At 55.9% G+C, this 15,027-nt stretch overlaps 1 protein-coding gene across 1 annotated transcript; it reads right to left on the bottom strand.

The window, feature by feature from the left end:
* Nucleotides 1-51: 51 nt before the first annotated feature.
* SPRYD3 (SPRY domain containing 3) lies at nucleotides 52-14,472 on the bottom strand. The gene is made up of 11 exons (XM_042992370.1): nucleotides 14,383-14,472; nucleotides 12,746-12,892; nucleotides 11,681-11,756; nucleotides 11,039-11,163; nucleotides 10,584-10,719; nucleotides 9,554-9,739; nucleotides 3,296-3,445; nucleotides 2,794-2,851; nucleotides 1,992-2,111; nucleotides 1,735-1,907; nucleotides 52-1,398 (listed from the first exon to the last, which is right to left on the bottom strand). Exons 1-11 carry the CDS (start codon nucleotides 14,403-14,405, stop codon nucleotides 1,264-1,266), a joined length of 1,329 nt encoding a protein of 442 aa, XP_042848304.1. The 5' UTR covers nucleotides 14,406-14,472; the 3' UTR covers nucleotides 52-1,263.
* Nucleotides 14,473-15,027: the final 555 nt, after the last annotated feature.

Genomic DNA, 15,027 nt, shown 5'->3' on the forward strand with positions numbered 1-15,027 from the left:
CCCTGGCCCCGGCCCTACGGACTGGAAAGGATTCCCTTGTCCAGGCCATCCTGATAAATACAGAAACTCCATCTTTATTGGCCGTATAAACATCTCTGGGCTGTACATACATTTCATACATCGTAGTGGAGGGCCAAAGGGGGGACACCAGCAACACAGCAGCTCACCCCCTTTCCCCAAGGCCCACCCACTCTGTGCAAACCAAGGCTAACAGCTCCCGCTCCCTCTTCCTCCCAGGAGAAGTCACTGTATGGGAAGGGGGTCAGGGGTCGTGGCGGCAGGAGACAGGAGGGCTTGGTAGGGGAGGACGTATGTAAGTGCTAGAATCAAACACTGAAGCAAAACAGGCAACTGGCACGGGCAGCAAGCTGGGACACGGGTGCAGCAGGGAAGGGGAGTGAGGGGCCGAGCCGCCTTCTGCGCCTGCGACCACGGCTCCGGGTCTTGCCTTCACCGTGCATCCCAGGGAACTAGGGACAAGGGTACCACAGGTGTCCCAAGGATGGCAAGGAGGGGATGGGAGCAGAGGCCCCAGGCCCCCTCACTTGGCAGCCCCTCTCTCACTCCATTCAACACGTTAACAGGCACCCGACTGTGTGTACAGTTGCGGGGAGCCAGAGACTCAGATTCTCTGCGGGACTACGGTGCCTAAGCAGGCAATGAAGGAGAAAGCGGGCTCTCAAGGGAAAGAACAGAGACCCTAGAGTAGTCTTCCTGGGACAGCAGTCAGTGGAAGGAGAGAGAGGCCCAACAGAGCCCCCTGAGCCCAGCCAGGGGGATAACAGCAGCAACTGGTTCACAATGAGGACAGGGAGCAAAAAAGGGAGATGCAACGGGAAATACTGTGATAAATAGAGGAGGGGGATGTCTCTACTCCACCCCCTGCAAAGCCTCATGCCCAAATAGCAGCTGAGACAGGGTGCTCACTCCTCTCCACTCCTATGGCCGGTGGGGAAAGAAAAGGTGCGGGAGTCCACCAGCCAAAGCAAGCGGGACCCACCAATATACCAATTCCATTCTTAGGGCCTGTTTCTGTCCAACCAGGGACTCGGGCCCAGGACTGACTGATGATCGAGGTAGCACCAGGTCAGAAACATGGGCACACAGGAGCTCGGCAGGGGCCTGATCTGGGGGGAACCGGAGGGACTATGAACTCCCTGGGGGCCTGCTGGGTAAGCAAATTCTTGGGGAAGGCAGGAACTGGGCACCCGGTTCTGCAAAGGGCGAGGAAAAGGAGATGGGGCAGGTCTAGGGAAGAAGCCCCTAGCCACTCAAGGGATGCAGATCCACTTTGACTTTCTCCCCACAGCTCAGCATTCCAATGGTGGGGAAGAAGCCACCAGAAGGTACAACAGCATCCTTCTTCCCGATGATCTTGCCGTTCCGAGTGAAGAAAACCTGGGGGTGGAGGCATGTAGAGGAGTGGAGCAGGTGGGCTCTAGCCTCTTCTGATGATGCTACTAGAGCCACACAGGCCTGAACCCCAAGCACTGCCAACTCTCAGAAGCCCTCGCGGGGAGAGACTTAGGGTGATGTGGGAAGTGACCACAAGGGGGCGTCTGGAAACCAGCTCCCCACCAGAGTCTGGGCAACGTCCAGCACCTCAGAACAGAACACGCCCAGGGCCAGGCCTTCCCCTCTTCCCTGCGTTGGCTGGGGGTCCTATTCCCCAATGATGCCAGCCCCTGCCCAGGCCCAAGAACCCTAGTCCAACGCCACCCTGTCCCCACTCACCACCACCTTCTTGCCCTCATGCTCCTGCTCAATCTCTTCCCCATCTTCTTCTTCTTCCTCTTCCTCTTCTTCCTCTTCTCCCTCCTGGTGCAGGTACATGACATTCCGGACATTCCGGACGCCTCGGGCAGTTGGGGACAGGATCACTGTGTCACAACTGTCATCACTGTCACCTAGAAGGCCAGGAAACTGAGCTCCCGTGGTACTGCCCCCACCATCTGCCTGACCAGCCTGGTCAGCCACCCCCACCTACTCACCCTCACTGTCCAGAATGTAGTCCCGGGGGAACATGATTCCACAGCCCATAATGTCCCCTTTGTAACAGCGTGGCCCGAAGGGGTCCCCCACACCACTGCCGTGGAAGATCTTCCCATCATCTATGGGGGGGGGGGGGAGAGGGGGAGGAGGGGAGGGAGAAGACACACACTTGAAGGAAGGGCTGATCCTCTACCCTCCACCGGGCGAGAGAAAGGTCCCTGCTTGAAGTTGAATGCTTGCTCCTCTCCCTCTCTGGCACTGAGGAAGGGAAGGGGTCAAGGTGAAACAAAGATGGAAAGACAGGAGTAGAAAGAGGGCACCATATTAAAAAAGAGAGACACAATATTCGCTCAAGATGCTAAGGGGCAGCAGACTCCCTCAGATGCTGGCAGGAGAAGGGAGAGGGGACAGGGGCTGAGGAGGGGATGGGGATGGCACTGGGAGCTCATGGCAACTCCTTTCTAAAGAAAGCCTTAAAGGAAATGAAGCAGACCAAAAAAAGAAACTGCAGAATCTGCAAGAAGGGCGCAGAGGGAGCCAACTCAGAGGCCTGGAATGTCCAGTTTGGGCCCAGATCTCCCGCCCCTGTTTCGGCTCCCCTCGCTTTTCAGGCCGGGAGGAAAAACACAGACGAAGAGAAAGCACTAGCAGCTTGGGAAGGGGAGATGAGACAGCAGCAGGGGAAAGTCTCACCAGCCAGACGCTGGAGGGGAGGCCTTTCGCTGGGGGTCAGGAAAATGGATGTCCCTGTGCCTCTACAGCCCCCACGGCCTGAGCTGCCCCGGGGCAGCCCCTACCCACCTGCATGGTAAGCCACAGAGCCTCTGCTCCAGCCAGGGTGCCTGTTCTTGGGATAATCCTGCACCAAGAAGGAAAGAGAAAACCTATGGTCCCATGCACAGAAAGAGAACAGGAGAGAGGGCATCTGCACGTTCAACCTTCTGAAACAGGCTACAACCCCAGAGGGCTGCTCACTCCCCTGCAGCCTCCCACCTCCTTCAGGCACTTGAGGTTGCAGGGGACGCAGGGAAGGTGACAAAGGTGTTTGGCTTTCGCAGCCAGGGCTGCAGGCTGCCCCCACCCCACCTGCAGGCCCATTTGAGTGCTGCAGTCAGGACCCTCTATCTGGTTGTGGGTCATGGGGGGTGCGTACCCTCCCACAGCGAACACACACAACCATGCTCGGGTAAAGACCCTTCTCCCTCCACAGCCTGCCCCCCTGCTCCCCGATTTCCCCAAGAGCTTCTGGGCCCCATTCCAACAGCCCCAGAGCTGAGCAGCTCTCCAGGGCACGAGTCCCCACCTTCCGGGCCAGCCCCAAGGCGATGTAGCATTTCTCTCCAGGGTCCACGATCTCCACCTCAAAGTAGTGGCTCCGGGTGCTCAGCGGGTGCCGGGCCTGGGCCAGCCCCACGTCAACGATACTCTTGCCCTTGCCCAAGTACTCCAGCAGCTGTGGGGGAAGAGCCAGGGGCAGCAGGTGGTGCAGAGGGTAGACTGACACCTGCCCTTAGAAACCTGGTCCAGAGGCACTCAGGACCAGTTTCCTGAGCGTGACAAACCCTTGGCTGGAAGGGAAAAGATCCTAGAAGAAACTGGGCCCCAGCGTTCTGGGCAGGCATGGGAGAATGGGGCGGAGGGGGGGAAGCAAAGGAGGCAGCACAGGCACGAGGGCTGAGCCCCGCACCCATCTACCTACTGAGCCAAAGCCCCTCTCCTTGCTTTGGGGGAGAGGCGGGCAGCAGCACAGCACCCCAGCTGGCTGAGCACCCAGGACCACACTAGGGGTCTCCAGGCTGTCACCTCCCTGCCCTGAACGACCCTGCTAGAAGAGGTCTACCCAGGGGCCCTGGACAGGAGAAAAAGAGATGTGAGGACGTGAAGCCTGCGCTGAGAGGAGACATGAGGGGGCCTAATGGGGACAGGGAGGATGCAGAGGTTAGGTGCCAACTCCAGATGTCTGAGGGAGGGGAGACAGCTCAGAAACCACTTCTGCCTAGGATGGGACGGACGTGATTTCTCAAGGGCTGTTTGACTTGGCTGTGGACAGAGCTGGGTCAGGGAGGCCGCAGGGAATCAGGGAACCCAGAATGACCAGCTCCACTCTTTACTTAATGTGAAGGAGGGGAGCAGGCAGGCCGGAGACATAAAGGCAGGCTTTCCTGTTCACAGCCCCTCTCGGCCCTTTCAGAGCAGGGGTGTGGAGGTGGAGGGAGAGGGGAGGCGACTGACGGGACTCTTGGGGCTCTTCAATTCCACAATGGTCCTGCCTGGGCATGATGGGGCGGCCACCCCCAAGCTGGGAGGATTTATTTATCAGTTGTCATGGTAATGGTGGGGTTATGACTCAACCCCATCCCCTCTTTCCTCACCGTCAGCATCACCTGGGAGTCCTTAATCCCTTTTTAATTAGCCAAACTGCCCCTCAAGACTTTAGTCTACCCTCCCACCCCTCCAGCCCAGAAGAAAACACTGCCTGGGGACCTCCTCCACTCATCCCTGGCAAGCCTTGGGATGCTGGCCTCTCACCCCCAAAGAACTCCTGCCTGAACAGGAAAGGAATTATGCTGGCCTGCACCAGTGCAAAAGCCTAGGTGTCTGTGGCAGAGGCAGGGCCTGCACCCTCACCACCCCTTCAGACAGAACACTTGAGGGACGGGGTCCCCTTCTCAGCCCTCGATCCCCAAAGCCCTGCCACCTCAAGTCCGTCCTCCCCTCCTCTCCAAAAGAGAACTGAGGTGGGGAGAGGCAACCAGAGGAAAAGCCAGAACTGCATGGGAAGCCTCCTACATCCACACCCAGGCTTTTTTTCAAATTTCTCCAGCCATGACCTTCTGTGTTTCAGGTTATGCTGACCCTATTTTATTTACACCCCTAGCCCAGGTCTTCTCGGTTAGCTCACACTGCTTTCTTTCACCACAAGGGGGTTCCCCCACAGGCCATGTTCTGATTTACCGGGTACTAATTAAAGGCCCACACTGCTGGACTTCCCCTCAAGGTCCTGTATCCTCTGCTGGGCCTGGGTTCCTCCTCGGCATCTCCCCACAAGCCGGGAGGGGTAGAGCCTGGTGTGCATTAACTGGCTTAACGCTCCACCCAGTGCGAGGAGCCCCCCAGCCCACCCTCTCCGGCCAGCATTGCAGAACTGGGTGGGGGATCCCACAGCTGCCCTCGACCCACTCCATCCAACTGGCCTCGGCGTAGGAAACACAGTGTTCTCCACTTCCAGAGCCAAGAGGCAGCGGCTCCAGATCCTGATCCTTGGGAAAAACCCGCCCAACCATTCCCTCTGCCTCAGCCCTGAGGACTGTGGCCACTGCAGTCTTGTCTGTGGACAGGGTGGGGACGCTTCCTCCAGCTAAAAGGTCAGGAGGACGAAACCCACTAATGTGGGACTCTGAAACCCACTCCCCACCTGGCACAGCATTTCAGACAGACTGCCGACAGCTGGAAGACTAGGTCCCAGCAAATGCCGCCCTCTGCAAGAGAAGAACCACCCTCCCCTTACGGTGTAAACTGCCCCAATTCATCTGATCCTCTCTCAGCATTTACAGGGGCAGGTGGGGAGTGTGGCCTCCCTGACAGATCCTAGCTTGAGTTCACTCCTCCCCTCCTGAGACTAGGGCTTTAGCAACCTAGTGGAGATGGGAGGTTTAGCCCCTAGGGTCTGAGTTGCTAGAATCTCAATGCTGGTCCCTCATCTGTGCCTCAAATGCCTTTCAGTTTGGAAAGAGAATCACACAGACCTGGGTTCAAATCCTAACTCCTCTTAGTCACTAGAAGCTAACTTCGAGAAAGCGACTTTTGCTCCTTTAAGCCACAGTTTCTTCCTCAGTAAAAGGAATTTTCCTAAAATGGGCGAGAGAAGACTAAATGAAGTGTGTCAAGTGCTCAGCATGGAGCCTGCCCCCAGGTGATCAACACATGTTCCGCCTTTCCCTAAATCAGGAAACGGGGGGTGTACCAGAACATACCCACGTATCAATGCTCCGTGAACATGAACCGTCACCCAAAGCTACAACAGACTGTAACTTCGCATCACAGACAGAAATGACCCTTCATCTCAGCCCTTACCTCCAACTCCAGCAGCCCCAAAGGCCCCAGAACTGGTCACCGTTCCCCTAGGACAGATGAGCACGCCCCAGATTACTCTGTCCCCATTGACCAGCTGCCCTCCTCTTAGTACTTCTCAAATAATGCCCAAGCAGCAGGAATATTCCCCCACATCTTTGGTGGGGTAAGGGCATCCTTTCCTCAGTGCTTTCAAGCCCCCCGACTCCTGAGCCTCCCTCCCCATAGCACCAAAGCCCTGAGAGGCCAAACAGGTGGACTCGAAGCCACAGAATGGAAGCTGCGGGCCAGAGTGCAGAGAGCCTCCTGCACTCCAACCCCCCACCTCCCAGTAGCGCCTCCTCAGCCACTTCTCTCTGGCTGGTATCCGCCCTCCTCCTCTTGCCAGCAGAGACCCTAATCCCTCTTGACAGGAGCAAGGGAGGGCTCAGTGCCCTGAGGGCCTAGAAGCAGCTGAAACAGGCACCAAGAACGTGCTCCACACTCCCCACCGGCCAGCTCAGGCCTCAACATGGTCTCCTCCTGGGTTGGGTTGGGTCCGGGAGGACCCCTGGAGGGTGAGGCCTTATTCACCCCTCTCTGTGTACCAAAGCCGTTGCTCCATCACTAAGGAGTTGTCAGAGGAGCTATGAGCAGGAAACAAAGACAGAATCAGTCTAATCCCCCAGCTTTACCTACTGCCCCCCACCCTCCACACATTACCTCACTTTGCAAAGCCTGGGGGCAGGGATGAGGTGAGGGGTAACACCCCCATCCCTGAGCAAACACAGCAGCGGTTCCTCAACACCCTCAGAGCTCTGCAAAGGAGGGACTCTTCAGGAGGGGAAACTGAGGCCACAGGATGCAGGGGGAAGGATTCCACTCAAGAAAGAGCCAGGTCTGTCTATATACAGGTGCTCAGATCAAACAGACACAACTAAATATCAACTGTTGAAGCTAGGTAGCAGGTAAATGGGTGCACACTGAACCATTTTTTCAACTTTTCCATATGTTTGAAATTGTTCATAATTTAATGTTGGAGGGAAAAAAGAGGGTCAGGAATTCATTCTTCTCTGTAGGAAGAACCAGTGAGAAGGGAAGAGAGAAGATAACAGAGACTCCAAACTGAGAGAAAGGCCCAGGAGGCAAAGGGTCCCAGGCAGCAAGGTAAGCTCACCCAAAAGGGCCGTGGGCTAAGAGAGCTAGTCAGGAGACTGACAGGGGAGCTGGGGACTTAAAGCCCAGGAACCCCGATTCACCTTACAAGAAGGGCCAGGAGGAGAGATGACGGGCTACAGAAGAGGAGTTGGGGAGAAGGGCACAGCATGTGTCTGGCAGTGGACAGAGTGGTGGCAAGGGATCAAAGAATAAATATCTGGACTTAGTTTCACTACTAATTCACTGTTTGACATTTGAACAAGTCTCTTCACTTCTGTCTGGTGCTGTTTTTTCATCAATCGCACAAGAGATCTGGGAGCATGAGGGCTGTCACAAAGACTAGGGGAGGGAGCTCCCAGCACCCTGGGTCTGGGTGCCAAGGATGCTAAACGTCCTGCATGTCAAGGTGAATGGTCTTCGGCTCCACACTGGGAAGCCCTGGACTGGATGGCATCAGAGCCTCCCCCAGACCTTTATGGTTCTAAAAGGCGCTCTACCGGGAATGTCACCCAAGGCGGGAGAAACAGGGCCCATCCAACAGCGGAGGTCTTGAGGCTCCAGGGAAAGGCTCCCCACAGAGGGGACAGGAAAACAGGAAGGGCAAAATGGAGAAACAGCTGAGCTATACATCTTTAGAAGTGGGAGGCACAGGCCTCCAATAGCCCAAATGACCTCTCCCAGGCTCCTCCAGGAGATACAACTCCGATCCCCAGATCACAAACACAATGGATGGTCAGAAGGGACAAGAAGGAGCAGGGCAAGAGACAAGCAGGGATAGGGTCCGAGGGGATGGAAGGAAGAAACCGGGTATGTCACCCTCATTTGAAAGATGGAGTCGCTGGCAAGAGAAGAAGAAAGGCATGTATCTCTCAAGAGGCTCATGCTCCAGTCTACCCCAGAGGAGCAGGTGCTCAGGGAACAGTGTGCCCACCCTGCCAGCTGTCCCCAGCTGGGGTGAGGGTCTGAGAGAAGAGCCAAACAGCTTATGTCTAAGAAAGAAAAAATTCTCAAATGTGTGACCTGAGGGCATTGGGGGAGGGCGGAGAGGAAGGAAGGCTATTTATAAATGTCTACAGGATTCTACATCAATTAAAAAAGATTGCCTGGGAGGAGCTGGGGCCAGAGTGGGGACAGGTCCAGGCAGGGAAAAGATGCCAGGAAAACAGTCTTCAGGAGAGGTCAGGGATGAGAGCTGGAACATCGCCCTGGCTCAGTCCCAAGTTCAACTCTGTAGATGTTGTCAAAATGATGGCGGAAGGGGGAAAGAAAGAGATGAGGATCAAAGAGTGGGCATCTGAAGCCTCCCGGCTTGCCGCCATTGCGGTCCTCAGACCCCACTGCCAGAGGGGGTGCAGAGTGTCAGGAGCAGCAGGAGGGCACACGTTCTGCCATTTTCCTTGAGTCTGACTCACCTTGAACTCCAGAAATGGGGGGAGCCTTGCTCATAACCCACTCCCACCCCCCACTGCTTCTGTTTTGCTATCAAAGGCTAAGCTGAAAACAGCCTGGGTTGGGGTGAGAAGGCCAGAGGGTGGAGAAAAAGGTTGAGCCGGGAGCAAGAGGGCGGCAGAGGGACAATTCGAAGTGGGAGGCCGGAGCAGCCCACTGGAGGCCAGGGCCAGACCCCTGACTCAGCATCCATTCACTCCCAGCCCAGCATGAGGCATCGAGGGTAGATGTGAAGAATTTCCCTCTCCTAAGGTCCATACACTCCCCAAGAAAGTTTCAAATCCAGGGAGAGACCAAAGCAGGTATGAGGAAACGGTGTATTAAAAAAGCAGACTCTGGAGGGTCAAGGATTGTCAATGAACCTTCATTTGCCTTCATTCGCATTCCTCTATCAAAATGTAGGGGGAAGACAGAAGACATTGACATTGATACTTACTCAAGACAGATCTCAGAACCTTCCCCCACAGGAGCAGGGCTTGTGACCACACATAACCTGCAGCACAGTGAGTGGAGAGCTTGGGCCAGCTGAGCTAAGACTGGGCTTTTGAAAGGAGGATCCAGGCATCCCGCCTCCAAATGAGCCCGGATGTGCAGGGCAGCGGAAGCCACCAGATGCAAAAAGAACCAAAGAAGGCAAAGGAGAACTACTGCTGTTCTCAGAGTAAAGCAACTAACCTGAGCTCTCAGTGACACAAAAGGAAGACAGCCAATCAGCACTAAGGAGAACACAGATCTGGATTCAAGAAGTTGCGTCAAGGCCCCAAGTTCCCGTTTCCCAAAACCCTATAAAAGACACTGTCCTCACTCCCCATTCTAAGCAATTCAGACATGCATATGTGGCCCACAGAGTTCAGCCCAGGCCTCCCGGTCCAACCCCCACCACTCCACCCTCTCCTCCACTTACAGTTCCGCACACTCGGACATCATGCAGCCGACCCCACTCGTCCTCGTAACTGTCCACCATCATGACGCTGTCGTCCTCGCGGCCCAGCTCAGCGTTGAGGTGCAGCCTCACCTCTTCACCCAGAGAGTGCATGCCCACTGCTGGGAACAGTCCATCTGGGGACATGGGCATGATGGTGGAGCCCACCTGCAGCAGAGGGAGGGAGGAAGGGAGCTGCCACCTGGCTCACTTTTCCACAGCTCACCTAATTCTCACAAGGGTACTTTTGAGATGATGCAACAAATAACTACCACACACGCTGACGGCAAAACAGAGGTACGGAAAAGTTTAAAAAGTTGCTAAGCACGCCTGGCCAAGCAAGGTATCCACAAAGCTAGAGGGCAGACATAAATCTCTTGACTTGCTGTCAAATGCTTTCGGCACGTGTGTGTTCTAGAGGCACAGAAGCTAAGGAGGGCCCCCCGCCCCCCACCAAGGCCTGAGAGAGCAATCTTCCCAGGGTGGGAGATGGAGCAGGAAAGGAGACGAAAGACAGCTGAGGGTCTCTCTTCCATCGCTCTTACCCATCTCTTCACCGCTACTAGCCTGTCTCCAAAGAGGGAAGGAAAGGAGAAGCGAAACAAGAAAAATAAACACAGAACGGACATATCCCTCAAAAGCATTCAAGTCAAATCTCCGAAGAGGACCTCCAGCTTATGCAGCCAGGCTATAACCTCTTCCTCTCCTTTTCTGCTCAAAACTTTCCCCCAAATAACCCAATTCGGTCCCCTACAATCTCTGCCCATCCTCCACTGCACTAACCCACCCCTGTGCACATATCATCTAGCCAATGTCCTGGCTTCCCCTGGGCAGGGAAAGTGTCTTGTCCCATACACAGACTTCAGGAGAACCTGAGGCTGGCCTGAAAGGAGGTGGAACTAAAGCCTATGGGTCCCTGAGCAAGCCCAGCCAGGAGATGATTTCCACTCCCACAGATCCTCGGATGGCTTCAACACGCTTAAATCCCTCCCACCTGGGATTTCCCACTCACCCGCTTCCCATTTTTGGTGAAGAAGATCTGGGCAGTCTGTACATCAAAGGACACGGGCTCAATGCCGCAGCCAATCCGGTCCCCGGAGTTGCACTTTGACCCAAACTGGCGGCCCTTGGCTCGGCCATTGTACAGCCTGCAAACAGAGCAGCACAGACACAGGACCTGAGCCTGGCCTCCCAACTTCTCCACGGCACTGACCCCTGGGGCCTACCTTGCTGCTCCCAGTCACCCTGCGATGGCATCTGTGTCCATGCATGAGCTCCACCCTCCCCTCCAAGTCTGCAAACCTCCCAGGGTAGCTATCAGGCCACCTTCCCATCCTGATCAGAAAAGTCTATGAAAATACCCCAAGACAGGTGAAGGAATGGCAAAAACCACGTCCAGGTAGTCCTTTATATCTAAGGTTCCCGAATCCACAGGAAAGGGACAAGGTTCCACAGGAGGCAACTCACTTGCCATCATCAGCGTGGTAGGCTACAGAGTCAGGCAACCAGCCAGGCTGGTGATCCAAGCTGTAGTACTGAGGGACCAGCCCCACAGCAATGGTGCCCCGCACCCCGCTGTCCACAATTGACACCTACAAGGAAGAGCGCAGGGGGAAGGAAGTTAGCAGGCATCGAGATGAATTTCTGCCAGGGTGGGGAAGGGGAGTCAGACATCAAAGGCTCAAAGAGCCTCAAAGAGACAGAAAACATGGTAATCAAAGAAAAAGAAAGGACACTGAGGGGAGAACTGGGGAGACCAGGGGCCTACTTTGTCATGATTACTCAGAAAATCATTTGCAAGCTATGGAAAATGATAGGAAAATGAGCAGATGCTGGGCTCGGGTTAGGAAGTGGGAAAGGACATGGGTCCGAGTCTGGGGTGTGGGTCATAACTCCTCCCCTAGCTGAGGGGCAGGAGAACAGAAGAGACAGGGTGACAGCACTGGGGCATCTATCTCTCAGCTGAGGCACCATGGTATTCTGTGCCCTTTTCTCAGCCAAGAAGACAGCCCTGATGGCAAATTAAAAGGAAGAGAGCAAGAATCTCCTTGGAGCTTAACAATCTCACCCCCTGCTCTCCCCCCCCTCCCCCCCCACTGCCTTGATCACCTCAAAATAATTGCTGTCCTTGGTCAGGGGTCGAGAAGCCACGTAGCAGCCAACTTCACCGGAGTTTCCATGGTAACTAACAGAAGAATGGGGGGGGGGAGTTCATTAGCAGCCTAGCCCAGGAGTGGGGGTAGGGCCTCAGCATCCTCACCGCTGCCCCATCCCCCGGTAAGGGCCAACACAGAGGAGAATCTATCAGGCCACACTTCGGGACATCTGCACAGACACCGTAACAAGATACTTGAGGTCACCCACCCCTCCTGCTGCCTCCAGCCAGGGTCCAACCCACATCAGACCAACATGAGTGTGGCTCCTTCATTTCTAGGAGGAAAAGAATGCGGAACCTCCCTTAATTGCCTAGCCGGGGTCTCACAACCCTGTCTAACCTCAATCCCTCATGCTGCAGCTTTGGCCTTTTTCTCTGGCTCTGTCTTCAGTGGAGCTGAAGCACAGCTGGTCTCTATCCTCTGCACCAAAGCCCTTCGTAGACTGGAAGACGGTTATTCAGTCCCCACTCCTCAACTTTTTTGCCTTCAGGCTAAACAGCACTACTTCCTTCCCCCCCCACTTCAGGGACAACTTTGTGACAGAATTAGGCTCAGAAGGAGTCAGGGAAGGGGTTCAAGCCAGAAGAGAGAGAAAACAAACACAAACACACAAGCCAAAGGGCTGGAAACTGGTGGGCAGGACGCACTGTGGGACTGTCCTCCCAAAACAGGAAATCCACTGCCTCTGAAACGGCTACTCTCCACCAAACCCCACCCCCTGAGATGCAGGCAGAAGGAGACCCAGACAAGCCACACACCCACTGGAGTCCCCTCAACGAGGCACTTGGGCGACTCGACACACCAGCAGCTTCCTCTCTCTTACATGACTGCTTCTAATGTGGACCAGGACAGAGTGACCCAGAGACACAGCTCCACACCGCTCCACTCAGAAAGGCCTCCAGGGTCAAAGGCCCTAGCAGGGCAGGTGCCAACAGTCGTCTGCCTCTGAAAAGACCCCTTTTCATCTCTAAGACCTGGCAGAGGAAGGAAAATGTGGAAGCACTCCCCCTAAACTCACCTCAAAGTGTCTCCGTCTACAAGAATGTGCTTGAACCTCTCCTGGTATCGGAAAGCCCGGACCTCCCGAATTTCCCGGATCCTCCGGCGCCAATTCAGAAACCGGTAGTGCAGGTTGAGGTCATCCATCTTGTTCATGAGAACAAACCTGCCATGGGGAGAAGGAGACTGAGAAGGAGACTGAGAAGGAGGCAGGGCCCAGAGCACACCAGAACGTGGAGAGGGCACTGGACTCAAAGTCAGTCAACAATCCCCAACCTCGTCCCTACATCCAGCATTTCCTGAGCTCCTACTATGTGCACTGTTCTTGGTGTTAGGAGTACAGCTGTGAACAAGATGGGTGGGATTCCTGTTCTCACAGCACTTCCGTTCCAGTGCGGGAGGCGTGACAGGGAAGACACGGACCTGACGACGTCGGACAGTAGAGGAAAAAAGTAGAATGGGGTGACGCAGAATAAAGGCGTAAAGTCTAAAGACTACTTTGGATACAGCGGACAGAGGAAGTCTCTCTAAGGTGACACTTGAGTTAAGAAGAAGCCAGGCGTGGGACAAGCTCAAGAAAGAGTATTTCAGGCAGAGGGGCCAGCCAGGACACAGGTCGTGGGGTGGAAGGCAGGCACGGTAGAGGGATACAAAGGCCAGGGTGGCTGGTGCGTAGGGAATGTTTGTGGGAGAGTGTTCAAGAAGAAGATGGGAAGAAGCCAGGAGCCAGAGCAGACCACAGGTTAAGGAGTCTGGATTTTATCCCAAGCGGGACAGGAAACCTCTGGAGGGTTTTAAGCAAGGAAATGACGGGATTTTTAAGGTTTATCAGATGTTAAAGATCATTCAGGCTGTTGGCTGGAGAACTGATCACAGATATGTGAGAGCAGAAGGGGCGAACAAGTAAGAGGCTGTTGGAGCAGCTCCAATGAGAGATGGCATCCACTAGGAGGGTAGCAGTGAAGATGGAGAGGACTAGGATGACCTGGATATTTAAATCACCAACGGTGCTAATATATGAATGAATGAATGAATGAATGAACGAATGAATTTTTCCTGGAAGCCAAAAGTGACGAAAATGGGAGGTACTTTTCTCTTCCCATCGCCCAAACATTGGGACAGAGGTTCCATCAAGGCCTGACAGTACCCTGCATACAGTAGGTGCTTAAATGAGCCTTAGCTGGGCTGAATTCGACCCCAATGCGCTTGTTACACCCTTCTGCGGTAGCCACAGGCACCACGTGGCCCAGAAGGGTTGGCACCGGCGGGGCTGCTCTCCTCACTCGCCGCCTGGGCTCCACCCCAGATAGATAGTGGCCCCCAGACCTAAGGACGTCCGCTCGCCCAGAACAGCACAGCCTTGGCACCCGCGAGCGGTGGCCGCACCGGGTCCCGCCTCCAGCCCGGACACCGCCTGGCCCTCAGACGAGACCCTGGGGCAGGAGGGCCGGGCTCGTCAGCGCGACTACACCCAGTCTCCCCAGGCCCGGCACGGGGCCGAGGAGGGTCCCGAGGCAGGAAGCCCAGGCACCGGGGCGCAGGCCCCGCCTCTGACCCCGAAGCCTCCGCCCAGGACCCCCGCCTCCCGCCTCAGGCTCCGAGGGGGGGGGGGGACCCGAAGCCTCCGGGACCCCGCCCCCCCCGATCCCCGCCTACCGGGGCCGCCGCGTTCTCCTCATCCATAGGCCTCTCAGCTCCTCACACTAGCTCTTCGGCCGCCGCCACCACACACATCCGGGTCCCCGCCCTTCCTACGCTCTCCGAGGCCCGCCCATCCCCACCCTCCCCGGCCAATCTGCAGCGGCCCAGGACGACAGGCATCTGCAAGAACCAATGGGAGGACTCAGGCAGGCTCGGGCGCGGCCCGGTGAACTGGCTACCTAGCGCAGGGTAGGGGCTGGTAAACCCGAGGGTGGGAGGGTGGAGGCAGCGACGTGGCGGCGCGGACGCCGCGCCGGGCGCCGTGCCGGCCGCCGTGGGCGCGGACTGGGCGGTCAAGGGGCGGCTCCCGCGCCGGGCGGGGCGAGCGGGGAGGGTCCCTGCGCACCTACAGCTGCTGCCAGTCTTGCCTGCGCGCTCGTTCTGTGGCACAGACGACGCTGAAAGCAAGCTTCATAGGAATGTCCTCTTAAGCCACCCAGCAGCCTTATGAAATGACCTTATGAAATGAATCTTATCATTATCTCCTTTTTGCAGATGCAGATCTTGAGGCTGGCCTCCATAGCTCGTGCGCCTGTTACCATGTGCTTTATATTTATTCTCCAGAGCTATGCTATTACCATGTGCTCTTTATTCCCCCCC

Source organism: Panthera tigris, chromosome B4 (assembly GCF_018350195.1).
Source record: "Panthera tigris isolate Pti1 chromosome B4, P.tigris_Pti1_mat1.1, whole genome shotgun sequence".
Classification (NCBI taxonomy): domain Eukaryota; kingdom Metazoa; phylum Chordata; class Mammalia; order Carnivora; family Felidae; genus Panthera; species Panthera tigris.